The sequence below is a fragment of the Sorex araneus genome, chromosome X (assembly GCF_027595985.1).
Source record: "Sorex araneus isolate mSorAra2 chromosome X, mSorAra2.pri, whole genome shotgun sequence".
Classification (NCBI taxonomy): Eukaryota; Metazoa; Chordata; class Mammalia; order Eulipotyphla; family Soricidae; genus Sorex; species Sorex araneus.
The window spans coordinates 119,422,380-119,449,713 of record NC_073313.1 but is presented as its reverse complement, the minus strand read 5'-3'; the positions used below and the strand labels follow the sequence as shown (position 1 = coordinate 119,449,713).

The following is a 27,334-nucleotide window of genomic DNA, read 5'->3' as shown; positions in this document are numbered from 1 at the left end:
TCAAGACAAGTATCTTCCCTGCTGTATTCTCTTTCTCGTCCCACTGGGAGGTGTTAAAAAGTGGAATTGCAGAGGCCAGAGAGATAGCTCAACAGACTGAGGACAGGCTCTGCTTGTTGGAGGCTCATGTTTGATTCCTGGTGGGGCCTGCTGAGCACCACCAGCAGCAACTCTTGAGCACGGTGCCCAGGGTAGCTCCTCAGCACTGCCAGCTGTGGATCAAAAGGAGAAAAAATGTAGAACAATAGAAAGTGACGGGATCCTAAAAATGAACAAGACCAATGAGAAAAGTATTGGACTTAGGAGATGGAAGTTCGGGAGTGAAACAGTTACTGATATAGGGAAGAAGAGATAGATTTGATCAAGTCTGCATGTTTATTTTTATTTATTTTTGCTTTTTCTGGGTCCCAACAAGGGATGCTCAGGGATTCCTCCTGGCTCTGCAGTCAGGAATTACTCCTGGTGGTGCTTGGGGGACCATATGGGATGCCGAGGATCGAACCTGGGTCTGCTGCGTGCAAGACAAACGCCCTACCCGCTTTTCTATCGCTCTGGTCCCAAAGTCTACACATTTTCTATCAATGGAACTTGGTCAGGACTTGCTCTGGAGTGTGAAGGCAAAAGAACTTAGAGTGAGGTTCAGATATCTGACTTGGGAAAAATGTAGAGTTAATATAAACAGAACTAGGGTTTTTGTCTTCTGTATTTTGGGCTACACTCTGCTGTGCTCAGAGCTTCCTCCTTCCTCTACACTCAGGGACCACTGCTGGAGGCGTTTGGGGGACCCTATGTGGTGCTGGGAATTGAACCTGGTTTTGTTGCATGCAAGGCAAGCATCTTCCCTGCTGTACTACCTCCGGCCCTGAACTAGATTTTATTTTGGAATTGTTTGTTGTTTGTTTGGTTTTGTATTAACAGAAACTCTGTTCTGGGACTAGAGAGATAATACAGGGGTTTAGGTGCTTGCCTTCACATGGCTGATCTCTATTCAATCCCTAAACTGTATTGGGTTCCCTAAACACTGCCAGGAGGGATTCCTGAGCACAGTCTCAGGAGTAAACCCTGAACCCTGCAGGTGTAGCCCTAAAACAACACAAAAAAACCCACTTGTTTTAGAAGGCTAAGCCCAAGTCGTCTGATCTATGGAGAAATAGGAGGTTCTTACATGGCAGGCAGGTGAACATATGGATTTAGATAGCAGGAGAAGGTTGGAGTGACAGTACAACATTTGTATATACATACAGATGCACAGATAGTACATGTTTGGTATTACAGATAGTACGGGATCATGTATTTATCCTTCTTCTGGCTTCATTTAACATGTTATCTTCTGGTTCATCCATGTTGCTGCAAATTGCATGAGTTCATCGTCCCTCACTGCTGTGTAGTATTCCATTGCATATATGTACCACATCTTCATGATCTTTGGACATCCAGGTTGATATCAAATTCTAGCTATTGTGCTGCATACTTATGTTTTTTATTAGACTTGTTTATTGTAGTGACCTTGACTAGTGACCAGTCGCTTAGGCCCTGGGGCAAGGGAATGGTTAGACCACTAAGTGAGTACTTACTATCAGCTCTCCAAGTTCTCTCACTAACTTACATGGGAACGTGGGAAACATCTTAGATTGTTGGTTTGTTTGGGGTCCACACCTGGCGGTGCTCAGAGGCTATTCCTTGTTCTTTGTTTAGCAGTAACCCCTGGTGGTGCTCAAGGGACCCCTATGTGGTGCTGGAAATTGAAGTAGGATTGACGGAAGGCAGGGCAAGTGCCTTAGATCTCCTTGACTACCTCTGCGGCCCCAGAAATGCTTTGATATTAGAGGTTTGAAAGAACGAAACTGATCTGGCCCTTTAAGAGTCAAATCTACTATTTCCATTATATTTTAATATCTTTCCTGTTTGTCCCAGTTACAAATATGATGCATATGCATAGAAAATCAAATAATGCAAACTCAAATAAGTGGAAATGAAAAGGCTTTCTGCAGTTGGGATGGGGAGCAGGCATGGAGTAAACTCCAGGGATTTGTAATAAAAAGCAGCATTTTTCTGCCAGGACCATCTGGGCATAGATATGTCAGTGCAGCTGCATTGGAACTGGACATCAGTATGGCCTGCATTCCCCCAGGATGCCTGGCAAAATGGAGAAGATCAGGGACAAGGGTGGATTCTGAGGAAGCCACCATTTAAAGGATGCTGGAGAAAAAGGAACACAAGAGGGAAATAGATAGTTTAGAGGGGCCGCCACAATAGCACGGTGGGTAGGGCGCTTCATCTTGTACACGGCCAATCCGGGATCAATCCTCAGCACCCCATATGGTCCCCCAGCCTTCTAGGAGTGATCTCCGAGCTGAAAGCCAGGAGTAAATCCTGAGCACTGATGCGGGATGTGACCTAAAATGAGGGAGTAGGGAGGAGGAAGGGCAAGAAAAGAAAGACAGGCTAGGAAGGGGCATGCTTAGGAATGTAGAAGTTTGGCTGCAGACAGACCTGGGTTCAAACTCCCATCTTCCATGTCCCTTTGTGGGAGAGTACTAGCCTTGCATATGTGAGGCTCTGAGTCTGATCCCCTGCACAAGGAAGAAAGGAAGGCAAGGACTGAGGGAGGAAGGGAGGGAAAGAGAGAGAAGGGAAACTCCATTGTGCCACATAGTAACATAGTAGCTCAGAGATCTTGGATTAGAGAGTTTAATTCTTCAAGTTTCAGTATTATCACCTGGAAATGATGCTATCGCTACTATCTACATTGCCATTGCTATCTACATTGGATGGTTGTGGCAAAGCTCTCTCTCTCTCTCTCTCTCTCTCTCTCTCTCTCTCTAGACATCCTATAGCCTAGTTCTCCCTCTTGGAGAACCTGGCAAGCTACCGAGAGCTTCCTGCCCGCCTCGGAGAGCCTGGCAAGCTCCCCGTGGCGTATTCATATGCCCAAACCTGTAACAATGATAGGTCTCATTCCCCTGACCCTGAAAGAGCCTCCAATGCAGCACCGTTGGGAAGGACGAGTAAAGAGAGGCTGCTAAAATCTCAGGGCTAGGACGAATGGAGACATTACTGAGGCCGCTCGAGAAAACCAACGATCAACGGGATGATGATGTCACTGTTATCCCATTGCTCATCGATTTGCTCGGATGGGCACCAGTAACGTCTCCATTGTGAGACTTATTGTTACTGTCTTTGGCATATCGAATACACCACAGGGAACTTGCCAGGCTCTGCCATGCAGGCGAGATACTCTCAGCAGCTTGCCAGGCTCTCCGAGAGGGGCAGAGGAATCGAACCCGGGTTGTCCGAGTGCAAGGCGAATGCCCTACCCACTGCATATATATATATATATATATACATATATATATGGCGCATACATTTGACATATTTGGCATATAAAATGCTTCAGTAGTGTCTGACACAGGGTAATTAATGAACAATCGTCCTGATGATGACTTTCATTGGGAGAAAAATCGAGGGAGGTTTTATAATGCAGTCTATGGGGGAGACTGATAAAGGACATTCAAGAAGATACCAACTGAAAAATAGCCATTGGCTTTGGTGACATGAAGGTCATTAACACACTGAGTAGTAATTCCAGGAGAGTTGTGTGGAAAAGCTAGATTATACCATTACTGAGTAAATGGGAGTTAAGGAAGTAAAGGCAGCAGAACAATAAAAATACAATAATGAGGAAAGTGAGTCATGTTTATGTGAGAATTTAGTATGGGGGGGAAAATTTAGTATACGAAGCTGGTTTAGCTGGTAGTATACCTGCCTTGCAAACCTGGGTTCAAACCCCAGCGCCACCTCGGGTCCTCTAAGCATCTTTGGATGTTCCCCTTGCCAAATAAGGGAAGAAATCAGTATATGTAAGCTAGGGAAAATAAGAAATGGTGCTGGGAAAAGAGGCCATTCATTAGGAAAAAATCAGAGGAGGCCTTCCCACACAGACAGACATCATTCACAAAAATAGATTCCAATTGGATTAAAAGCAAATGCTAAAAAAAAGCAAATGCTAAAAATATAAGGAGGAAATACAGGAGAACATTTTTGTAACTTCAGAAGAGAGAAGACTTCAAATCATGATACAAAATCAAACAGTCATAGAAGAAAAGATTTAACAGATTAGTTTTTTTTCTTTTTCCCTGCTGGGGAGGAGAACCAGAGCCTCATACTTGGTTTGTTTGTTTGTTTGTTCGTTTATTTATTTGTTTGTTTGGGACCACACCCCACAATGCTTAGAGGTTACTCCTGGCTCAGGGGTATTCCTGGCTCCTGACTCCGAAATCATTCCTGGCAGTGACTGGGGGACCATATGGGATGCTGAGGATCGAGGATTGAAGCTGGTCGAGCACGTGCAAGGCAACTGTCCTGTCTGCTGTACTATTTTGGAGCCTCACATTTAGAAGGCAGATGCTCTACTATTTGAGCTATAACCCTGGCCTTAAACCCTTCAAATATTTTTGCATATTAAAGTCTGCCAGAAATGCAAGTAGAAACAATAGCGAGACTAGGATAAAACCTTTACAACCAATATATATATATACAGGATTTTATAAAATGTAAGAGAACTTCTGAATTTTTTGCCTGAAACATTAACAGATAATTGAAAGAAAGGGGAAATATAAATGGCTGGTAGCACAGGATGATCATTTAGTTTCACCAGTGATTAGGGAAATGCAAAAGCAAACAATGAAATACTTTTTACTTGGTTTACAAAAATGAGATTAAAATGGCTAACTTGACTCTCAGGTGTGCAATTCATTCATTTTGGTGGGAGTATATATTGGGAGGCAAATTTGGCCGTGTCAACTAAAATTTCACCTTACTATCCAGTAGTTTGGATTATTGGTACATATACAGCCTCGAAAAACAATTGCATGTGTTCATAAGAGCACACAGAAAGGGTGATCACTGCAACACTGGATAGGGAGTAAAGGCATTTTTTTTTTGCTTTTTGAGTCACACCTGGCGATGCACAGGGGTTACTCCTAGCTCTGCTCTCAGGAATTACCCCTGGCGGTGCTCAGGGGACCATATGGGATGCTGGGAATGGAACCCGGGTCGACAGTGTGCAAGGCAAATGCCCTGCCCGCTGTGCTATCCCCCCAGCCCCAAATAAAGGCATTTTCAACAGTCTAAATGTTCATCTTTAAAGCAACTAAATAAACTCTGGTCCAGCTATACCATACGGTTGTATTTGGTTGTTTAGAATTATGAGACGGCCTGGGGAGATAGTATATAGGATAAGGCAATTGCTCTGCAATGTGGCACACCCTGTTTTGATCTGAATGTCACATGTGGTTTCCCAAAGCACCACTAGGGGACACTCATGAGCAATGAGCTAGAAATAGCCTGTGGGCATTCCTGAGTGCCTTCTACTAAACTTCAGACTTCTGAAATCAGACTATGCCTTTATTTCTCAGTACCCCTGACACCTCACAATGTACCTGTCACAAAGAAAAAAAAACCCCCAAACAACAACAAAAACCAAAAGCCTAAATTGAACTAGATGATACCCCAATCAAATTACTATCTTTTACAAACATTTGGTTCACACCAGGTATACTCAGTGGTGCCAGGGATCAAATCCCAGGGGTCCTATATGAAAAGAATTCACTATCAGGGCCGGAGAGATAGTTCAGCAGGTAAGGCTTTGCATGCACCCTACATGGGTTCAATTCCCGGTGCCCATATGGTCCCATGAACCTCATCAGGAGTGAACCCTGAGCACAGAGTCAGGAGTATGCCATAAGCACCACCGGCTATGAACCCAAACTGCAAAAATAAAACAAATTTCTATATAAATTCTATAGAATGTGGTAAATACAGTGACAGAGGCATATGGATGGGCACTGTGGGACCAGAAAGAGTAGCAAACAGCCCATTTTGCTTGGTGGCTAGAAGCGGCTGAAAGTGGAGAGAAAGTGATCAGGTATGGCTGAACTGATTCTTTGAAATCTGGTAAGTTAGCAACCTGATGTATTGTGCATATGCAGTTATTATTTGTTGAAGGAAAGAGTGAAATGTACATTCATGGCTGAAACAAAATGCCATTAAATTTTTCTCATTAATCCAGAACTATCTATTCATGGCATTAATCTGGATGCTGGTGAGCATAGAAAATGGTCTTTTATTTATTTTTTGGTTGTTTTTTTCTGTTGTTGGCTTTTGGACCATAATCAGCAGATCTCAGGGCTTACTTCTGGCTCTGTGCTCAGGGATATCTCTCTTGGCGGGGCTTGAAGGACCCTTTCACCCACGTGTCAGACAAGTGCCTTACCTGCAGCATTGCCTCTCTAGCCCTCAGTCTTCAATGAAAATCAGAAATAAACAGGTAAGGGGGCTGGAGAGATAGTACAGAGGGTATGGCATTTGCCTTGCATGTGGCTGAGCATTGCTGGGTGTGGCAAAAAAAACCAAATTAAATAAACAGATAAATAAGTGAATAGAGTGATATTTTAGAAAATTTCTATCAAGTCCTTAAACATTTAAGCGGCACATACTATAAATTAGACTCCATGGTGGGTGCAGAAGACAAACTAAGCTGTGAAGGGAAGAAAGGACTCCACAGGGCAGTGATTGGAGAGAAATGTGTGGCTGAGAAGGATTAGATTGGGCTAAGGTCTATTCTGGGTTTGTTATTTCCAAGAGGGAACATTAAGAACATTTAACTTTTTTATCTCTTTGAGTCACATCTGGCGATGCACAGGGGTCACTCCTGGTTCTGCATTCAGGAATTACCCCTGGCGGTGCTCAGGGGACCATATGGGATGCTGGGAATCGAACCCAGGTCGGCCGCATGCAAAGCAAACGCCCTACCCGCTGTGCTATCGGTCCAGCCCAGAACATTTAACTTTTGTTGGTTGAGAGGAAGCATGGCAAAACTAACTTAGGGAGGCCAAAAAAATAAGGGAAGGTCCAGGGACAGTTACTAATTAACCCAACATGTGGTATAAATCTATTGAATTGACTTGGCCTAGGGATTAACCCCTGCCACACTGAATTTCATGGGAGCCTGGGTTAGGGTGTTGCTAGGGGGAACTGGGTTGGGATAAGATTTTATGCTTTTGTGTCCAGAAAACTGTGAGTCTAGTATTCACCTTTAGAACCAGCTTCTCTCGACCTTTTCCCCTTGGAGAAGTCTGTGTGAACACATATCTCTCTTCTTTCCCCTCACATTGATCCATTTTTTTTATTGGTTTAGTTTTGGGGCCAGACCTGGCGGTGTTCAGGTCTTACTCCTGGCTTCACACTTAGGAATCACTCTTGCTAGTATTCAGAGAACCATATAGGATGTCAGGGATGGGACCCAGGTCAGCCACATGCAAGGCAAGCAAACATCTTACCCACTGTTCTATCTCTGAATAAAATTATTTTGCTTCACTAAAAATAGGTCAAATAAAATAAATAAAACCAGGTTCTTTGCCTTTATCAGAAAAAGAATTCAAGGACAAGACAGTGGGGTGGAGCCAGAGAGAGCTCAAAAGATTGAGCACAAGCTTTGCATGCAGGAGGCTTGGGTTTGATCCTTGGCACCTCAGGGTTCCCTGAGGACCAGGAGAAGTGTCCGTTGTGCAGAGTTGGGAGTAGCCCCAAGCATTGCAGGGTATACACTCCTGAGAAGTGGGGTGCTGAGAAGTAGGGTGAGATCTCTCAAGAGAGAGTGGCCCACTGGGTTTTAAATCAAGGATTTTAAGGAATAAGCTACCTAATAAGTCGCTTTAAAATTTTATTGACTGGAGCGATAGCACAGCGGGTAGGGCTTTGCACACGGCCGACCCGGGTTCAATTCCTCCATCCCTCTCAGAGAGCCTGGCAAGTTATCGAGAGTATCCTACCCGCATGGCAGAGCCTGGCAACTACCTGTGGTGTATTCGATATGCCAAAAAAAGTAACAACAAGTGTCACAATGGAGGTGTTACTGGTGCCAGCTCGAGCAAACCGATGAACAACGGAGACAGTGCTACAGTGCTATTTTTTGAGGGGGAGGGGGAGTTGGGCTATACCTAGAGATGCTCAGGGCCTATTCCTGGCTCTGTGCTCATGAGTGACCCCTGGTGGTGCTTAGGGGAACCACATGTGATTGGGATGCAGAGGTTCTGTTGGCAAGCAAGTTTAAGTGCGCTTTACCTCCTGTATCATCTCTCTGGCCCTTGATTTTGTTTGTTTGGGGGCCACATGTGGCAGATTTGGGGTATTATATATGGAATCACTTCCAGAAGTGCTCAGAGGTCATTCTTGGAGGTGCTCAGGGATCCTACTTGGGGCAGGCAAAAGCATTCTGCTCCAGTCCTTTGACTGACCTCCTCGAGTGAGCTAACTCCAGAGCTGGAATGTGCTGGAAGGGTTGGCCTGAGTACTGTGGTTGGGCGGGGCTAAAGTCACGCATGCGTGAATGATAGTACCGATGGTAAGGCACTTGACTTGCATGTGACCAACTCGGTTGGCTCCCCGGCACAACATATGCCCACCAGGAGTGAACCCTGAGCACAGAGCCAGGAGTAAGCTTTGAGCACTGTGGAATATAACCCCCCAAAAGCAAAAAATAAATTTAAAATATTAAGTCACAAACATGGACTGACTGCTCACTTGTTCTGACATTGGATGCATCATTACCATCTCATTATACCGCGGGGGTGTACATTAATAGGTATTTTAGGCTTTGAGGAGGAGAAAAATGAATTAGGGTCGGAGTTCTGTGCTCTGAACATGCTCCAGTGATTGGCTGGAACAGGTTTTCCAATGTCCTCTCTATTAGGAAGTTGGTTACCTCAAGGTTACCTAGTTTTGAGTCTCAGTGCCTTTTTTTCCTTTTAGCCATAGGAGATCTCCCTTTCGTTTCCTTTTTTTTTTGGTTTTGGTTTTGGTGGTGCTCAAGAGCTGGGTGTTCAGCAATACCACTCCTGGGAATATATCCCAGAGTGGCTAAAAGGTATAGTAGAGATGACATCTGCATTTCTATGTTCATTGCAGTACTGTTTACAATAGCCACAATCTGGAAAAAACCAGAGTGCCCAAAAATAGATGACTGGTTAAAGAAACTTTGGTACATCTACACAATGGAATACTATGCAGCTGTCAGAAAACATGAAGTCATGAATTTGCATATAAGTGGATCAATATGGAAAGTATCATGCTGAGTGAAATGAGTCAGAAAGAAAGAGACAGACATAGAAAGATTGCACTCATATGTGGAATATAAAGTAGCTGAGACGTACAAGCTTGCAAGGATGTAATTTCTGGAAGATAATTCTTTGGACTTAGTCACTTAAATACTAAAATACAGAAATCCAAAACCTTGCGGCTGCTAGTGTGGCCACTCGACCTTATAGCTCTTCATTCTCAGCAATGGAAAACAAATGATCAAATGCTTCCTTTTCAGCAGGTCTGACTTTAGTGGGGGAGAAAATCCAAACAATAATAGTGAGTTTTTGTTGAAATATTGAATGTAATCAAAGTAAAGTGAAAGTAAAGTGAAATTTACCAGTTACACAGGCGGGGTGGGGGGCTGGGAAGGTGGGGGGGAGGGGGGAGGTATACTGTGATTCTTGGTGGTAGAATATGTGCACTGGTGAAGGGATGAGTGTTCGAGCATTGAATAACTGAGACTTAAACCTGAAAGCTTTGTAACCTTCCACATGGTGATTCAATGAAAGAATAAATTAATTTAAAAAAAGAGCTAGGTGTTTGGGGTTCACTCCATGTGGTAGTGGTGGAATCAAATCTGGGCCTCTTGCATGGAAATTCTGTGCTCCAACCCTTTGGACCGTCTTCCTGGACCACCCTTTTCATTCCTTAAAGTAGTTTTCCACATTGCCTCTTCTACAAAAGAGGTCAGTAGGAGCTGGGGAGCTGTTCAATGAGCCAGGTTTTCAAAGAGGCTGAAAGAAAGGTGATGAAATGTACAGGGGTGAGGACTCCATCCATAGATTCTAGAGCTTTGCAGAGAAGGGCTGGTTTCCCCCCTTTATTGAATCCATGAGATACATAGTTACAGAGTTGTTCGTGATAGGGTTTTAGTCATACAATGTCTTTACATCCATCCCTTCACCAGTGTACATTTCCTACAACTAATGTTCCCAATTTCCCTCCAGCTTCCCAGCCTGCCTTTCTCAGTGTGTGTCTCTCTTTCTCACTCTATCACCCCTACTCTTTCCTTTTTTCCTTTCAGGCACTGTGATTTGCAATTCTGTTACTAAAAGGGCATCATACATATCACTTTACCTCCTTTGAGCACCCAATTGTGGTCCAGAGAGATCATTTCCAACCATCATTGTCTTAGCTTAGTGGGGAAGGGTTGGTTTTTTAAAAACTTAATTTCTTGAGGGAGCTGGAGAGAAGATAGAACATCTGGTTAGGTGCTTTGTCTTAAAAACCAAAAAGAAAAAATACCCCATCTCTTTGGGGCCAGAGACTCGCTCCGTGCTCCGGGATCACTCCTGGTGGTTCTCAGGAAACCCTACATGGTGTCGGGGATCAAACCTGGGTCAGCTTTATAAAAGACAGGTGCTTTAACCTCTGAACTATCTATTTAATCCCTTTATTATTATTATTATTATTATTATTATTATTATTATTATTATTATTGGGCTGTAGCAATAGCACAGCGGTTGGGCGTTCGCTTTTCACGCGGCTGACCCGTGTTCGATTCCTCCGCCCCTCTTGGAGAGCCCAGCAAGCTACCGAGAGTATGGAGCCCGCACGGCAGAGCCTGGCAAGCTACCTGTGGCGTATTGGATATGCCAAAAAGAGTAACAACTCTCTCAATGAGAGACGTTACTGGTTGCCCGCTCAAACAAATCGATGAGCAATGGGATGACAGTGATTATTATTATTATTATTATTATTATTATTATTATTAGGCTGGAGCGATAGCACAGTGGTAGGATATTTGCCTTGCACGCGGCCGACCCGAGTTCGATTCCTCTGCCCCTCTCAGAGAGCCCAGCAAGCTAACAAGAGTATCTCACCCACATGGCAGAGCCTGGCAAGCTCCCTGTGGTGTATTCGATATGCCAAAAACAGTAACAAGTCTCACAATGGAGATGTTACTGGTGCCTGCTCGAGCAAATCGATGAGCAACGGGATGACAGTGACAGTTTATATTTATTATTATTATTATTAATTAAGGCTTTAGGCCCCTCTTTAGCTAGTTTGGTGCTCGGAGACTATGTAATGCCAGGTAAGATGGAGCTCAGGGCTCCCTCATGCAAACCATGTGTCCAGAACCTTGAGCCATCTCTTTGGCTATATTTAGTATTTGACTTATTGTTTAGAAGATCTCTCAGTGACACTCAATTTGGCAGTGCAGACCTGGTGGTTCTGTGTTTGTTCCAGCAGTGCTGGGCACCACCAGAGTTATACCTGGTGGTAATGGTGGGGAGGTGCGGGACAGTTGGTGTTGGGATCGAACTCAGGGTTTTGCGCACACAAGGCATGAGCTCCAGCTTGTTTTGTTATGTTTTGGGATCACACCCAGCAATGCTCCTAGCTTTCTCTTGGTTCTGTGCTCAGAGATAACTCCTGGTGTGGCACCAGAGTTGCTCTGAGGTGCTGGTCATTGAGCTCAAGCTGGCTACATCCAAAGGTAGCCACCCTACACACTCACTGTACCATCTATCTAGCTCCAGCTTTTTTTTTCAAAATAATGTACTACTGCTATTTATTCAGCCATTGATTAAACTGATTGAATTGGGCATGAAGTCCATATTTCTTTATTAATTCTATTCTGAATGTTCATCACTTGTCATCACTTGTCATCCCATTGATCTTTGATTTGCTCGAGTGGGTGCCAGTGACATCTCCATTTGTCCCTGTCGCATGCTAGTGTAGCCCAATGGTAGCAGGTATTCCTGCTCACTCCAGGAATACGAAGAGCCTCAAGCCACTTGTTCAGGGTTTTGATGAAGAAGTCTGACCATTTCGTAGGTGGGCAACCACACGGTCTTTTGATGTCCTGTGGAATCCAGTCTGTAACAGCTCTAGTCCAGCGGTCGTCTCTAAATCACATTACAAATATTAACTTTATTTTATTATTTTATTATTATTCCTCCCCCATTTTTATTCACCATGAGATACAGCTATGAAGCTTTCATGTTTGAGCTTCAGTCATATAATCATTAAACACCCATCCCTTCACCAGTGCACACTTTCCACCGCCAAATCCCCAGTATTTGCCCCCTCCTCCCTGTTCCAACCCTTCCCCTGCTTTTGTGGCAGACAATTTTCCCCATACTCTCTCTCTACTCTGGTCGCATTCGATATTTCGACACCAGTCTCACCACCACTCAAACCTGCCGAAAAGGCAATGTTAGACAATTTGGGTTTTTTTTTCTTTTTCTTTTTTTTTCTTTTTGGGTCACACCCAGCGATGCTCAGGGGTCACTCCTGGCTCTGCATTCAGGAATTACCCTTGGCCGTGCTCAGGGGACCATATGGGATGCTGGGAATCAAACCCGGGTCAGCCACATGCGAGGCAAACGCCCTACCTGCTGTGTTATCACTCCAGCCCCTAGACGATTTGTTCTGTATTACTTGTTATGGATAGAATATAATGTCCAGGAAATTCTGTGTCATTCTTTTCCGGGAGCTTTAGTTTATAGTCTCTGGGTCTTGGCCATTGATGAGATTACATGGCGCCAGGGGCAGTTTGTGGGTGTGACTGTCAAGCTTCTGGAAAACTGGGGACCTGGGGGAGGAGGCCCAGTCCCGATCCAAGCAGGCTTGGAGATCTCGGTCACGAGTTCCCGCATATCTGGGTTTTCCTGCCAGTCTGCTCTCTGGTGAGGTTCATCCCGTTTTGGGTAAGGCTCGTCCGAGCATGTGGAGAGTGGCCTGGGGCATGGTGGTGGTTGGGTTCTGAGGTTTTCAGCTCCCGGGGTTCTGCTTGGGGCAGGGAGGAAAACTCAACCCACCCCCTTCCGAGGTGCCCTGGTGAAGACAGCCTGGTGCGGGGTCAGGGCATTCTGCAGCGTTCTCTTCTGGAAGCTTAAGTTTATAGTCTCTTGACTTCAGCGTTTTAAGTCTTCTCCCTGGTCCTGATTCTGTTTTTGAAGTGAAGGATTAAAGGAAATTGGAGTAGTGGGAGCCTGGTGGTCTCAGTTCTCTTGGTGCAGTTGTAGGTAAGGTGATCTCATAAGAGTAAGGGGTTCATGAACAGATTTTGGAGTTTGAGGAAAATAGTAAACGTTTGAATGGCCAATTGAAGCCAGTGAAGGGAGCCACTCAAGACCAAGGAAGATTTCCAGGTTGCTTTGAAGCAGAGGGTGCCACATTTCTTTGGCATAACTGCACACATTTTAGGAAAAAAATTACTAAGTAGGGCTGCAGAGATAGTACAGGGGTTAAGGCACATGCCTTGCATTTGGCCAACCCATGGTTGATCTCTGGCACCAAATATGATGCCCTGAACACCATCACCTGAACACCACCTGGAGCTTCCAGCAACCAGCTGGGATGGCCCAGGTAATCGCTGGAACCTCAGGGGCTGCACAGCATCACACCCTTGCACTGAACTTTGGGTCCAGTTTGAGTCCAGGACTTGAGCTGCACCACTCTCGCTTTGAGCTTTGAGTCTAGTTGGCGCCCCATAAAAACACTGATTCCTGGTGGGGGAGTCAGAGAGATAGTGAGATGCACACAGCTGACCTGTGTTTGATCCCCAGCATTCACTATGGTCCCCCGAGCCCTGCCCTGAGTGATTCCTGAATACAGAGCCAGAAGTAAGGCTTGAGCACCACAGGGTGTGGCTCACAAACAAACAAACAAACAAACAAACAAAAACCCCAAAATACTCGCTGGAGCAGTAGCACAGCGGGTAGGGCATTTGCGTGGCTGACCCAGGTTCGATTCCTCTGCCCCTCTCGGAGAGCCCAGCAAGCTACTGAGAGTATCTCACTTGCACGGAAGAGCCTGGCAAGCTACCCATGGAGTATTTGATATGCCAAAAACAGTAACTAGGGGCTGGAGCAATAGTATAGTGGGTAGGGTGTTTGCCTTGCATGCGGCCAACCCGAGTTTGATTCCCAGCATCCCGTATGGTCCCCTGAGCACCGCCAGGAATAATTCCTGAGTGCAGAGCCAGGAATAACCCCTGTGCATTGTCAAGTGTGACCCAAAAACCAAAAAAAAAAAAAAACAAACCAGTAACTACGGGGCTGGAGAAATAGCACAGCGGGTAGGGTGTTTGCCTTGCATGCGGCTGACTCGGGTTCGATTCCCAGCATCCCATATGGTCCCCTGAGCACCACCAGGAGTAATTCCTGAGTGCAGGGCCAGGAGTAACCCCTGTGCATAGCCGGGTGTGACCCAAAAAGAAAAAAACAAACAAACAGTAACTACAAGTCTCATAATGGAGACGTTACTGGTACCCGCTCGAGCAAATCGATGAGCAATGGGATGACAGTGATACAGTGATACTGATTCTGGAGCTGGAGAATAGGACAGGGGTTAAGGTCCTTGTCTTGCATGGGGGTGACCAATCCCTGGCTTTGCATGGTACCATCACATGTGGAGATCCCGAAGCACAGAGATAGGAGTAACCCCTGAGCACCATCCACTGTGGCCCAGACTCCTGAAATCCTGAGAATCAGGCATGCCCTGAAACTATTCTGATCCCAGAAGTCTACGTTGGGAGTCTGCATTGCTTTCTTTCGGGTGGGAGGGGTTGGGCCACATCCAGTGGTGTCAAGGGACTATCCTGGCTCTGTGCTCAGGAATGACCCCTGGTGGCACTCTTGAGGATGGCACCAGCGGCAGCTGCATTGCAAGGCAAGAGCCCTAACCCCAGTACTGTCTCTTCCCTAAGCCTGTATTTCTAACTGGTGCTCAGGTGGTCTTTGTATTCCTGGTTGGTCTCAGGACAGAACCCTGGCAATGGCGCACATAAACACAGTTGTTTATCGTGGTACAGAGGAGCCAGGGGGTACTGTGGAAAGGTTTCTGTAGAACTTCAGGAGGATAAGTTCATAGAGAATGGAGCAGAGGCTGGAGGAGAGGAGGGGCAAGATGAGATGAGGGAGTCGCTGAGCTGTTGACCCCCTAACTGTGGGATCATGGCTTTGATGTCTGACATGATGTCAGCATGTCAGCATGGTGGCTGTGAGCAGACTTTGTAGACTCACAACAGGGGAACCTCTGATGACCATGTTTGCGTGGGAGAGGAAGGAGACTTTGATGATTCATTTCGAGGTGTATTGGAAGAAGGACAGGAGGTAGCTGACATCTAACCGGGGAAGGAAGGAACAACCCCCCCTCATTAGGGATAAAGTGTAAGTCATCTTTAGAATGACAAATAAGATGGGGGGCCAGAGTGATAGTAAAGAGGGTAATGTACTGCCTTTGTATGTGTTTGACCCAGGTTCGGTTCCTGGCCCCCTGTATGGTCCTCCAAAATCCAGTGGGAGGGATTCCTGAGTCCAGAGCCAGGAGTAAGCCCTAAGCATTGCTGAGTGAGACCCCAAACCTTTTCTTTAAAAAAGATGGTCCAGGATGGACCTCAGATACTGTCCAAGAATTCAAGCTAAGTAGAGAGAGGAAGTATTGTAGACAGAGGGAATTATGCTGTCAGTGTAGACATGTCAGAAAGGAACTGATGGATTATCAAGGAAAGTGAACATTTATATATATATATGTGTGTGTGTGTGTGTGTGCTCAATATATGTCATAAAATGAGAAACAAAACAAAGCTAAAACCTAAAGAAACCTAGATTCAAATTGAATGAATGGTTATTAGAAGAGAAGGGTTGAGTAAATCTGGCGAAAGGGGTTGATTGTTTGATTAAAAAATAGAAATTTATTGGTGAACGTTTAGTCTACACATGTAGACTTTCAGTTGTACACACCTCAAACTTAAACAGTATTACAATGCAACGTTATTTCAATCATTTTATTTTTGTTTTTGTTTTGGAGGGGGGGTCATACCTGGCAGTGTTACTAGTTGTCTGATCAGGGGTCACTTCCTGGCAGTGCTTGGGAGACTATATATAGGGCCAGGGATGGGGGATTGAGCTGGGATCAGCCACCTGAAAGGCAAGCACCTTAACCCCTTTATTACCTCTCTGGCATCTCAATTCAAAAGTTTTTATGCACTCATTGAGAGGTAAAAGAATTCTTTTTCTCTAATATGACTATTTTGAAAAACCCAAGGTAATCAACTGAAAGTAATTATAATAAAAATGTTGAATAAAGTCGCGAATTTCAAAACAAAAATGCAGAAAGCTATAGACTTCTGATCAACCAACAACAACCAATTAGAAAACAATGGAACAGCAGAGCCTATGAGACCTACCATTGTCTGCCCTTGCTGCCTTTCTCCTTTCATCTCTTATTGTTCTTTTTTGTTTATTACGGTGTTATTCAGGAAACATAACATTAACCAGCTTGAAGTGAACAATTCAGGGACATTTTAATGCATTCTCAATGTTGTACCTCCAACAACTATTTTCAACACCTCAGGATGGAAACCCATAAACATTCCCCTCCTCTTCAACCCTTGGTAGTCACTCTTATATTTTCTGTCTCTGTAACTACTCTTATAAGTGGAGTCATGCACTACTTCTTTTTTTTATGTCTAGCTATTATAAACTTACAGTGTCTTAAAGGTTTATTCGTGTGGTAGAAGTACCAGGTTTTCTCTTCTCGTTAATGGCTAATTAATATTCAATTGTATGAATTCTCCATTGTCTTGTTATTGTGAATTTTGTTTCTCCTTTCCAAGGTTGATGGCCATCTGGGTTGTTTCCACCGTTAGACAGTCATGGATAGTTATTACTATTGTTGTTGTTATAACGGTGGCTAGTACACTGTTTTTCCTCCATTCACTAACACCAAGCCCCCTTGCCATTCTTCACAAACTCTAACGTCAAACTCATTTCTGCCTCAGGACCATCATATTTATCTGGAATGTTCTGCCAGGTTTCTCCAAGGCTCTCTCATTGTCATTCCTGCATCTTAAAATGTTACATTCTCTGAGAAGCCTTCCCTGATCACTGTATTTAAAGTAGCTGAACCCTCAGTCACTTTAATTTTATGTCATTATCCTGTTTTATTGTTTTCACAGTACACATCACTATGTGAAATGAGTAAAAGGCCTGGTCTAGACCAGGGGCTGTTTTGTGCCTTTGGTCTCTTTAGCAATCTAGTGAGGCCTATGGACTTGTTCTCAGAATAACATTTTAAATCCCCCAAATGCTACAGTGATACCAAAAATACCAAGTTATTTTGAAATGGCAACTTGGTGGTCCACATGCCTTTCTGCTAATTCCTAAAATAGCAGGATCTATGTGCAGGTCTAATGATTATCATAGTTCTGAAGTGGTGATGAGTCTGAAATGCTACGTTGCAATATTTGAAACAACTGCAATAGGAAATAAAAATAAATGATGGGGCCAGAGAGATAGTGCCTGGCATGTGGCCAACCCTGCTTCTCTCTCTGGCACCAGATGGCCCCCTTGAGCATTACCAGGTGTAGCTCTGATGGGCAACGAATACAACTGGAGCAGTGCTGGAGATCCCTGGCAACACAGGACCTGAGAATGCACCTTGGGCCTTTGCCTTGAGTCGCTGGCCTTGTGGGCTGAGAATCATCAGGAGTGGCCCCTAGATATCAAGAGCACTGCTTGGGAGTCCTCCCAAAATATATCAGTGATTCTGTTCGCTATGAAATAACTGTTTTTTTTTTTAAAGCAGTTCTTCATTTATTGGCCTTTACACAGGGGTTCTTATACATACATTCAGGGGGCATTCCTACATATAGTGTGTTCACCTCATCGGGCTCAGTACGGATGTCAGTTAATGATTTATATTTCCATTCTTGACTTACATGAAATAACTGTTAATGCTCAAATTACTGTTAGGGCCAAGAGATAGCAATGAGGTAAAGGCACTTTCTTTGTATGTGGCTGACCCTGGTTTAATTCCTAATACCACATGGTCCTCCAAGCACTGCTGGGGGTTCATCTTGAGCACACAGAGCTGTGAATAGCCCTGAGCACCACTGCGTACTGCCCTAACAGCCTCTTGCCAAAAACAACTTTATTTTTTATTTTTATTTTTATTTTTTGCTTTTTGGGTCACACCTGGAGATGCACAGGGGCTACTCCTGGCTCTGCACTTAGGAATTACTCCCGGTGGTGCTCAGGGGACCATACGGGATGCTGGGAATTGAATCCGGGTCATCTGCGTGCAAGGCAAATGCCCTATTCGCTGTGCTATTGCTCCAGCTCCAGCTCCAAAAACAACTTTAGATTGTCCTGGAAGAAATTGCTAAATTTCAGTTAGAGTTTAGTGAGAAATATGTACTTTTTCCTATCCCTAGTCAAGTTCACAGATTGTGCGAATTCTCTGTACAGAAATCTTGGTGGTCTTTGGACCTCAGGTTAAGAGCTGCCCTGGGAGACACTGATAACTGGTGGTGGATATGGATTTGGAATACTAAATTCCCGAAGCACTGTTATTAAAAGCTTTAGATACCGTAATGCCTAAGTAAGATAAATTAACAAAAGAAACAAGAAAGCAGAGGGATAGTATAGGGTAAAGAACTTGCCAAGCATGTGAACAATCAGGTTAGATCCTTAGCACCCCATATGGTGTCCCAAACATCACCAGGGATGATTCCTGGGCACAGTGCCAGGAGTAAGCCTTGAACACTGCTGGATGTGGCTCAAAAGCCTAAATAATTTAATTAATTACATAAATAAGAAAAATAAACCTTCTGCGGGGCTGGGGTGATAGCACAGCGGGTAAGGCATTTGCCTTGCACGTGGCCGACCCAGGTTCGATTCCCAGCATCCCATATGGTCCCCTGAGCACCACCAGGAGTCATTCCTGAGAGCAGAGCCAGGAGTGACCCCTGTGCATTGCCGGGTGTGACCCCAAAAAGCAAAAATAAATAAAGAAAGAAATATTTTTAAAAAACCCTTCTGCCTTGAACTTTCAGATGATGGCTCAGTGGATTGGGGGGCCAGATCCAGCAGTGCTCAGGGGCTATTCCAGGCTCTGTGCTCAGGAGTGATCCATGGCCATACTTGGGGGACCAGTATGTGGTGCCTGGAGATTTGACCCAGGGTTTGTGAGATGCAAGGCAGAGAGATGCTTTTAACCCCTGAACTACTGTACTATTTCTTGGCTGTGCTTTTCAATTTTCAATTAATTACTTGGTTTTTGTGGTCACATTTGTCTGCTTGGGACTTGCTCCTGGCTCTGTGCTCAGGGGGCACATTTGGTGGTTCTCAGGGGCTATCCTCCAGGCTCCGTGTTCAGGGATCTCTACTGACTGGGCTTGGGGAACCATACGTGGCGCTGGGGACTGAACAGGTGTTCCCTGTGTACAAGAGTCCTTGAGTCCTGCATTATCCTGTCTTTGGCCCCAAATAAATATTTCCTGTGCTTTGGGAACTCACTTAGTGTTACTCAGGGCTTATTCCTGGCTCTGAGCTCAGGTATCACTCCTGGCCAGGCTCTGGGGACCATATGGGTGCCAGGGATCAAATTCGGTTGGCTGCATGCAAGGTACGCTCCCTGCCCACTGTATCATCTCAGCAGCCCAAAAATATATTGATGATTTCTATTGGTAATGGAATAACTATTACTGCTAAAATTACTGTAGGGGCCAAGAGATAGGAATGAGGTAAAGGCACTTTCTTTGCATGTGTTTGACCCTGGTTCAATTCCCAGTACCACAAATACTATAAAGCACTGCTGGGTTTCTGTCCTGAGCACAGAACTGTGAGTATCTCCTAAGTAACATTGGAGCTTGCAGACGTAGCCAGTGCCTTACCCTGGTGCTCTCTCTCAGCCCCACTTTTCTATTTTTAGTCACTTGTGGTGCTTGGGATTGAACCAGGATCAGTAGCCTGAAGGTAAGCACCTTAACCCCTATACTATCTCTTCAGCCCCACTTTTAAAAAATAATTAGGGGGCTGGAGTGATAGCACAGCGGGTAGGGCGTTTGCCTTGCACGTGGCTGACCCGGGTTCGATTCCCAGCATCCCATATGTTCCCCTGAGCACCACCAGTGGTAATTCCTGAGTGCAGAGCCAGGAGTGACCCCTGTCCATTGCCGGGTATGACCCAAAAAGCAAAAAAAAAGTTAGAAACAATTTTTTTTTGTTTGGAGACCACACCCAGCTGTATTTAATAAAAGAAAAGCCAGATCCCAGGGCAAGTGTGAGGCTGTAAACCTAATCTCCTGGTGTTTTGCTTGTGATAAGAGGATCCTGACCCACAACCCAGGATCCCCAACAAGAAAAAAATTTAATGGAAAATAATAGAAGTACTGCTCTTAAAAGTAAAAGATAAATAGTAATGAGGAGGAGGAGTAAGCTAGGTTTGATTGGGGGTTTTGTGGGCGATAGGCGATATTAGAGAAAAAGCAGGGAATAATGAGCTAGCGGGGGCCAAATAGACAAGACAGTGAGTATGCCATTTGCCTTGCATAAAGTGGATCTGGGTTTGAGCCTTGGCACCACTTATTCTGCCCCTTTCTCCCCAAGCCTGCCAGAAGTGATCTCTGAGCACTGCCAGGTGTGCCTAAACAAATAAATAAAAAGTGCTAGAAGAGAGCGGTGGTCTCTATGCTGTCTTGGAGTTTGGGGGTGGGAGATGTTGAAACTTCCAGCATAGAAGGCTAGGTAGGAAACTGCATCTTTGCGGAAGACTTAAGTATTGCTTAGAGAACCAACACCCACCCTTCCTTCCTTCCTTCCTTCCTTCCTTCCTTCCTTCCTTCCTTCCTTCCTTCCTTCCTTCCTTCCTTCCTTCCTTCCTTCCTTCCTTCCTTCCTTCCTTCCTTCCTTCCTTCCTTCCTTCCTCATCCCTCCCCCTCCCTCTCTCCCTTTCTTCCTATTTTTGAATGACACACACCAGTGCTCAAGGTTTACTTCTCCCAAATACAAACTTCATTTAAATACTGTAGTTTACAAAGTTGTTCATGATGGTTTGTTATGGGAATTCAGTCTTCCAGTACTAATCCCACCACCACTGTCACTTCCCTTCACCATTGTCTCCATTTCCCAACTACCTTTCAAGCCTGTCCCTGTAGTAGGCCCACAATGGAGATGTTACTGGTGCCCGTTCGAGCAAATTGATGAGCAACGGGATGACAGTGACAGTGACATTCTCCGTCCCTCTCAGAGAGCCTGGCAAGCTATTGAGAGTATCCCACCTGCACGGAAGATCCTGGCAAGCTCCCCGTGGCATATCCGATATGCCAAATACAGTAATAATAACAGGTCTCATTCCCCTGACCTTGAAAGAACCTCCAATTGTTTGGAAAGACGAGTAAACAGAGGCTGCTAACATCTCAGGGCTGGGACGAATGGAGACATTACTGGTGCCCGCTCAAGCAAATCGATGAACAATGGGATGACAGTTATACAGTGATATTGCTTGTTACCCATAAACAGCTGAAAAAAATGATCAAAAAATATTTCCTTAGAATAAAATCAGTGAAAATTGTACCTCATCATGCAAATATTAAGTCCTTGTCTGAGGGATTACTAAAATGTTGTTACCAAGTTAAGTTCCTGTTTTAATGTTTTTGTTGTCGAGATTGGTTGGCTTCTACATTATATCTCATAAATTTGGTATGCTACTACTGGATTGTCAGTTTTAGAGACTTTGGAGATGTCATGCAGACGTGAATGCAGCTGCTTACTCCAGAAATTCCAGAGTTTTTAACTCGTCAGTCCAGCTGGAGTTAAATTTTTTGGTGGCTGAGTTTACATGTGGCAATGGAGGTCCATGGTCATGATTGCCAGGACTTCCAGAAGTACAAGAACGTGGGGGAGGTAGCCCATCTCAAAGGAGTTTTTAGCCATGGGGACCCTTGTACCTGAGGTTTCTTGCAGGGTTAAGTTCACTGTGAAGTTCAGTAGTCCTGAAGTGATGAAATCTAGCCTGAGGCATGGTGGGAGATTTGGGTTGTGGAAGCTGGCTGGTGCCACGGTTTTGTTTAGGTGGACACTGGCCCACACCTCTCCAAGTATGCCTCAGGTATCTCAGCCATTTAGGGGTGTCTGGGAAGTTTTTCAGCTAGTTGATCTCTTGGCAGGTAAAGATGAGCTTACAAGGCGGCAGAGGTGGTTCATAGCTCAAGGCTTATTTCTAGCTCTGCATTCAAGGATCACTCCTGGCAGTTCTCGGGAATCCAACAGCAAGAATTGAACTCCAGTCCACCACAACCACAGAAAGTGCCCTACCAACTCTACTATCCCTTTAGCCTGGAAATGATACATTTTATGAGGATTTTGCTTAAAGGATTTTGTGGACCACCGACGGGAATCTGATAAACACAGAAGAGTGGATGATGAGGGGGTTATACCATGGAAAGACAGTCATTGGGAGTAGGGTGAGAGGTGCTGCACAGACCTATGGGTGGAATCTTTACTATATTCCAGATACATGCAGGACACAGAGACTGGAAAAGGATGGAAACCTCAATGAATGGTCTAGAGAGATAGATCGTACTTGGCAAGCAGGAGACTTGGGTTCGATTCTGTTCGACCCATGGTTAACTGAGTAACAGCAGGAGTGATCCCTAAGTACAGAGCAAGGAGTAGTTCCCAAGCACCACCACTGCGTCCCCCTGCCCCCAGCAAAAAAAAATGGAGCCAGTAAGATAGTATAGGGGTTAAGGCACTTGCATGAATCCAACTATTGTTCGAGGGACCAGGGAGTTAGTACAGTGGGTAGGGCATTTGCTTTGCACGCAGCCAACCCAGGTTCAATCCCTGTGATCCCATATGGTACCACAAGCATGACTAGGAGTGATTCCTGAGTGTTGAGCCAGGAGAAAACCCTGAACACTTCCCAGTGTGGCTGAAAAACAAAAACAGAAACAAAAAAACTGGTTTAATCCCCAGCACTCCAAAGGTTGCCAGAACCCCACCAGAACCCCTCTCTGAGCACAGAGCCAGAAGTAATCCCTGACCACAGCTGGGTGTGGACTAGCCCTGCCCCCACAAAGAAATGAAAAAACAATGAAGCACACCTTGAAGATAAATCAGTATCAGTCCACTTGGTCAATTGGCTATTTGGTGGGTCTAATCCCTGCATCTCTGCAGAGCCAGAGACAACTACAAAAAGGATAGGTTCAGAGGCAAGGATAAACCTCCAAACTGACTCATCCTTTTTTTCTCCTCTAATGCCTTTAAGAGAGCCAGAAAAAAATTAATGTTACATAACACTGAAAAGAAATGGAAGCAGTGTCGGGATCGGATCATTCAAGTCATCAAATAAGTCGCTAAAAAAATCAGTGAGCTGGGGCTGGAGAGATAGCACAACGGGTAGGGCGTTTGCCTTGCACGCGGCTGACCCGGGTTCAAATCCCAGCATCCCATATGGTCCCCTGAGCATGGCCAGGGGTAATTCCTGAGTGCAGAGCCAGGAGTAACCCCTGTGCATCGCCAGGTGTGACCCAAAAAGCAAAAAAAAAAAATCAATGAGCTAAGCTGAAGGAATGTGCTTCATTTTCTCTCTTCATTCTTTAGGAACTTTCAAAAGAAGTTTATGGGTTAATCCCAGCAGTGCTCAGGGTTTACTCCTGGCTCCGTGCTCAGTAATTACTGCTGGCGTTACACGGGGACTTCATGGGATGCAAGGAATCTAACCCAGGTCTGGCGCATGCAAAGCAAGTGCCCTAGCCACTGTATTATCTCTCCACCCATCTTTACCAATGTTTTAAGGTTCATTGCAACCAAGAGATTCTTTGATAATCTTAACTGTCAGAACAGTCTTTGCCTTGGGGCCAGAGAGATGGTATTGCAGATAAGGCACTTCCCTTACATGAGGCCAATCAGGGTTTGATTCGCAGCACCCCATATGGTCCCCCAAGCCTGCCAGGACTGATCTGAATTCAGAGCCAGGAGTCACACCTAAGCATCGCTGGTGCGTCCTTCCAACACCAGAAAATAAATAAAAAAGAACAGTCTTGGGGCTGGAGCAGTAGCACAGCGGGTAGGGAGTTTGCCTTGCATGCGGCCGACCCGGGTTCGATTCCCAGCATCCCATATGGTCCCCCGAGCACCGCCAGGAGTAATTCCTGAGTGCATGAGCCAGGAGTAACCCCTGTGCATTGCCGGGTGTGGCCCAAAAAGCAAAAAAAAAAAAAAAAAAAAACAGTCTTTCCAGTCTTTGCTTCAGAGGCATGAAAAGAAGACCAGAAGGGTCCTATTAGTAGAAATGTGGTTTTTGTTTTGTTTTGTTTTGTTTTGTTTGTTTTTGCAGCAGCAGAACTACCTGGTATCTAGAACTGCCGGTACTCAGAATCTAGTCTTCTGTGCTTCTTTTCAAAGCTCTTTTCCCTTTATCTATGAAACGCATCTTTCCCAAAGGCTCAGGCTGGGAACTGTTCGTCCTTTGATGATCTTCTCTTATGGCAATGCTCTGTAGGCTCACTGCGTGAGGTCAGATCATCGATCTCTTCTACCTGTAGGGAGGAAGCACAGGATGGACAGACAGGGAGAGAACAGAGGCAGGATTGAAACTCAGCTGACCTAGTTAAGCAGAGAGGATGCAGAAAGGGTCTGGGAGGAAAGAGATTTTCAGCACAAAAAAAGAGGAGAGGAGAGTGGCTGTTGTTCAAGAAGGCCTGGCAAGAAACTGGACTGATAGTACAGTAGGTAAGGCGCTTTCCTTGTGCACAGCTGACCGGGGTTTGATCCCCGGTGCTCCATATGGTCCGCTGAGCACTAGCCGGAAGTGACATCTGAGTGCAGAGCCAGCTGGAAGCCCTGAGTACTGCCCGTGTGACTCCCATTAAACCAAAACTAAAAACAAAGCTAACAAGAAAGATAGCTCAGTGAGCTGAACCCATCCTGGTGGTCTGGGTTCCATTTTGTGTACTGCATGCTCCCTGAGCACTGCAGGGTGTGGTCCCAAATAAACAAAACAAAATGCTCTTCTTGGGGCTGGAGCAATAGCACAGCAGGTGAAGCGTTTGCCTTGCATGCGGCCAACCCGGGTTCGATTCCCAGCTTCCCATATGGTCCCCTGAGCACCACCAGGAGTAATTCCTGAGTGCAAAGCCAGGAATAACCCCTGTGCATTGCCGGGTGTGACCCAAAAAGAAAAAAAAAGTACTCTTCTCGAAAGTCCTAGCAAGATGTGAAGGCTATGAAGAAAAGCTTTGCATACAACCACTTGTGTGTGTGTGTTTGTGTGTTGCTGGGATGGCTCGAGGATCATATCCTTGCCAAAGATGCATCCATGCCAAACATGAAACAAGCATCTGGCACCTACCTTTGCATCATGATTATTTAAATTTGATTTGGGGCATTGTGATTTATAGTACCATAACTGACCACCATTGTCCCAGTGTCCCCCTTCTCATCCTATTCTCCCCTTCCCTCCCCTGTGGTCTGCTTCAGACTCAAACCCAATTCTCGATTTCTTGTGCCTTTGAGTATTTGTTATCCCCCTACTATGTTTCTTTATATCCCACATATGAGAGAGATCATTTATTTATTTTCTATTGGGTTTTGACACACCCGGCAATACACTTGGCTCTGCTCTCAGGAATTACTCCTGGAATGCTGGGGATCAAATCTGGGTTGGCTGCATGCAAGGTGAGCGCCTTACCCACTGGGCTATCTCTTTGGCCCCAAAATATTCCTATAATTATTATTACTTGCTTGTTTGTTCTGCGGCCATACCACCAGTGCTTAGGGACTAATTCCAGCTCTGTGGTCAGGGGGAGTATGGGACTATGCGGTACTGTGGATCCAGCCCTTTGAGCCATCTCCCAGCCTAGTATCATGATTTTTTAAAATATTGAGGCCACACCCAGCAGCGTTCAGGCCTGCCTGCTGTACTATTGTGCCATTTACCCCAATCCCCCGACATCATGATTTTTTGCGTGTTTTTGGATCATACCTGACAGTGCTCAGGAATTAGTCCTGGTAGGGCTTAACTGACCCTGTGGGGTGCCAGGGGTCAAACCTGAATCCGCAGCATGCAAGGTAAGCACTCTACCCACTGTACTATCTCTCCAGCCTCAGCATATTTTTTCTTTCTTTTTGGGTCACACCCGGCAATGCACAGGGGTCACTCCTGACTCTGCACTCAGGAATTACCCCTGGCGGTGCTCAGGGGACCATATGCAATGCTGGGAATCGAACCTGGGTTGGCCGCGTGCAAGGCAAACGCCCTACCCGCTATGCTATCACTCCAGCCCCACCTCAGCATAATTTTTTCTGCTCCTGGAAGAAGCATAGAAGATCAAACCTTGGGGTAAATTGCCAATGGCTGGCTGAAGGTGAGGCATCAATCAGAGCCCAGACATCCAGGGAGTACAAGCCTGGGGGGAGAGAGAGAGATCAACTTTCCAACCCTAAGGGGCCCCAAAGGGCATGTTGGGCTCTTGTGGGGAACAAGATTATGGCCCCCTTAACGAGGATCAGAGGTCCATACAGGGGAGATGGAGGAATACAGCTGGAGGGGAAGAAGAGTCAGATTTGAGTTGGGGCATCTGAAAAGGAACTGTCTGTGGTGGGAGAGATAGTACAGGGGGTAAGGTGTCTGCTTTGCACATGGCCAACCTGGGTTCAATATGCGGCATCCCATATGGTCTCCCAAGTGCCGCCAGGAGTGATTCCTGAGTATAGAGACAGGAGTAACCCCTGAGCACTGCCAGACTATGAGGTTCCGCCCCCCAAAAAAAAATAAAAAAGGGGTGTCTGAAAATCCCAACTTTCAATTGTTCCCCCCATCTTCCTTCCCTTCCCTGTTAGCTACAAGCCCATTGTGGAATTCATCGACGCCCAATTCGAGGCTTACCTGCAGGAGGAGCTGAAGATTCGAAGGGTTCTGCATTCCTACCATGACTCCCGCATCCACGCCTGCTTGTACTTCATTGCCCCCACTGGCCACTCCCTGAAGTCTCTGGACCTGGTGACCATGAAGAAGCTGGACAGTAAAGTACGGAGGCAGGGCTGCGGGTGGGCCGGAGGCTGGGGGAGATGGACTCATGCTTCCTGGTTTCTGGAGCCAAGCAGATGGCAGATTCCAAGCACTGTTCGGTGTTCTTCTCCTCTCTGTCGACCCCCAGCCCTTCACAAAGACGGACTGTTGCGCCCGCACCTGCAGCGTAGACATGGCGATGTGGTTGCCCAGCATGAGCATGACCTGATCGGGCTGCCCTGATCCCTCTTGAGAATAAGGGCACAGCCAAGCAAGATGGTGGCCTGGGTCTCGGCACTCCAGTTTTGGCACCTGGAAAGGCAATGGAAAAGTGGTTTCTTTCCTTTAACTAGAGAGGTCCAGATTTTTTTGTTGTCCTAGCTTTTGAGCCACATCCAGCGATGCTCAGGGCTTACTTCTGGCTTGGGAATTATTCCTGGAG

General features: G+C 45.6%; 1 protein-coding gene across 2 annotated transcripts in view; it reads left to right on the top strand.

Annotated features, from left to right (window-relative positions):
• SEPTIN6 (septin 6) overlaps positions 1-27,334 on the top strand; it is a 138,676-nt gene that overhangs the window by 51,521 nt on the left and 59,821 nt on the right. For both annotated transcript variants that reach the window (XM_004614456.2, XM_055121016.1), the window contains exon 4: positions 26,724-26,910. In XM_004614456.2, coding sequence (XP_004614513.1) covers positions 26,724-26,910 — 187 coding nt within the window. The remainder of the gene's footprint in view (positions 1-26,723; positions 26,911-27,334) is intronic.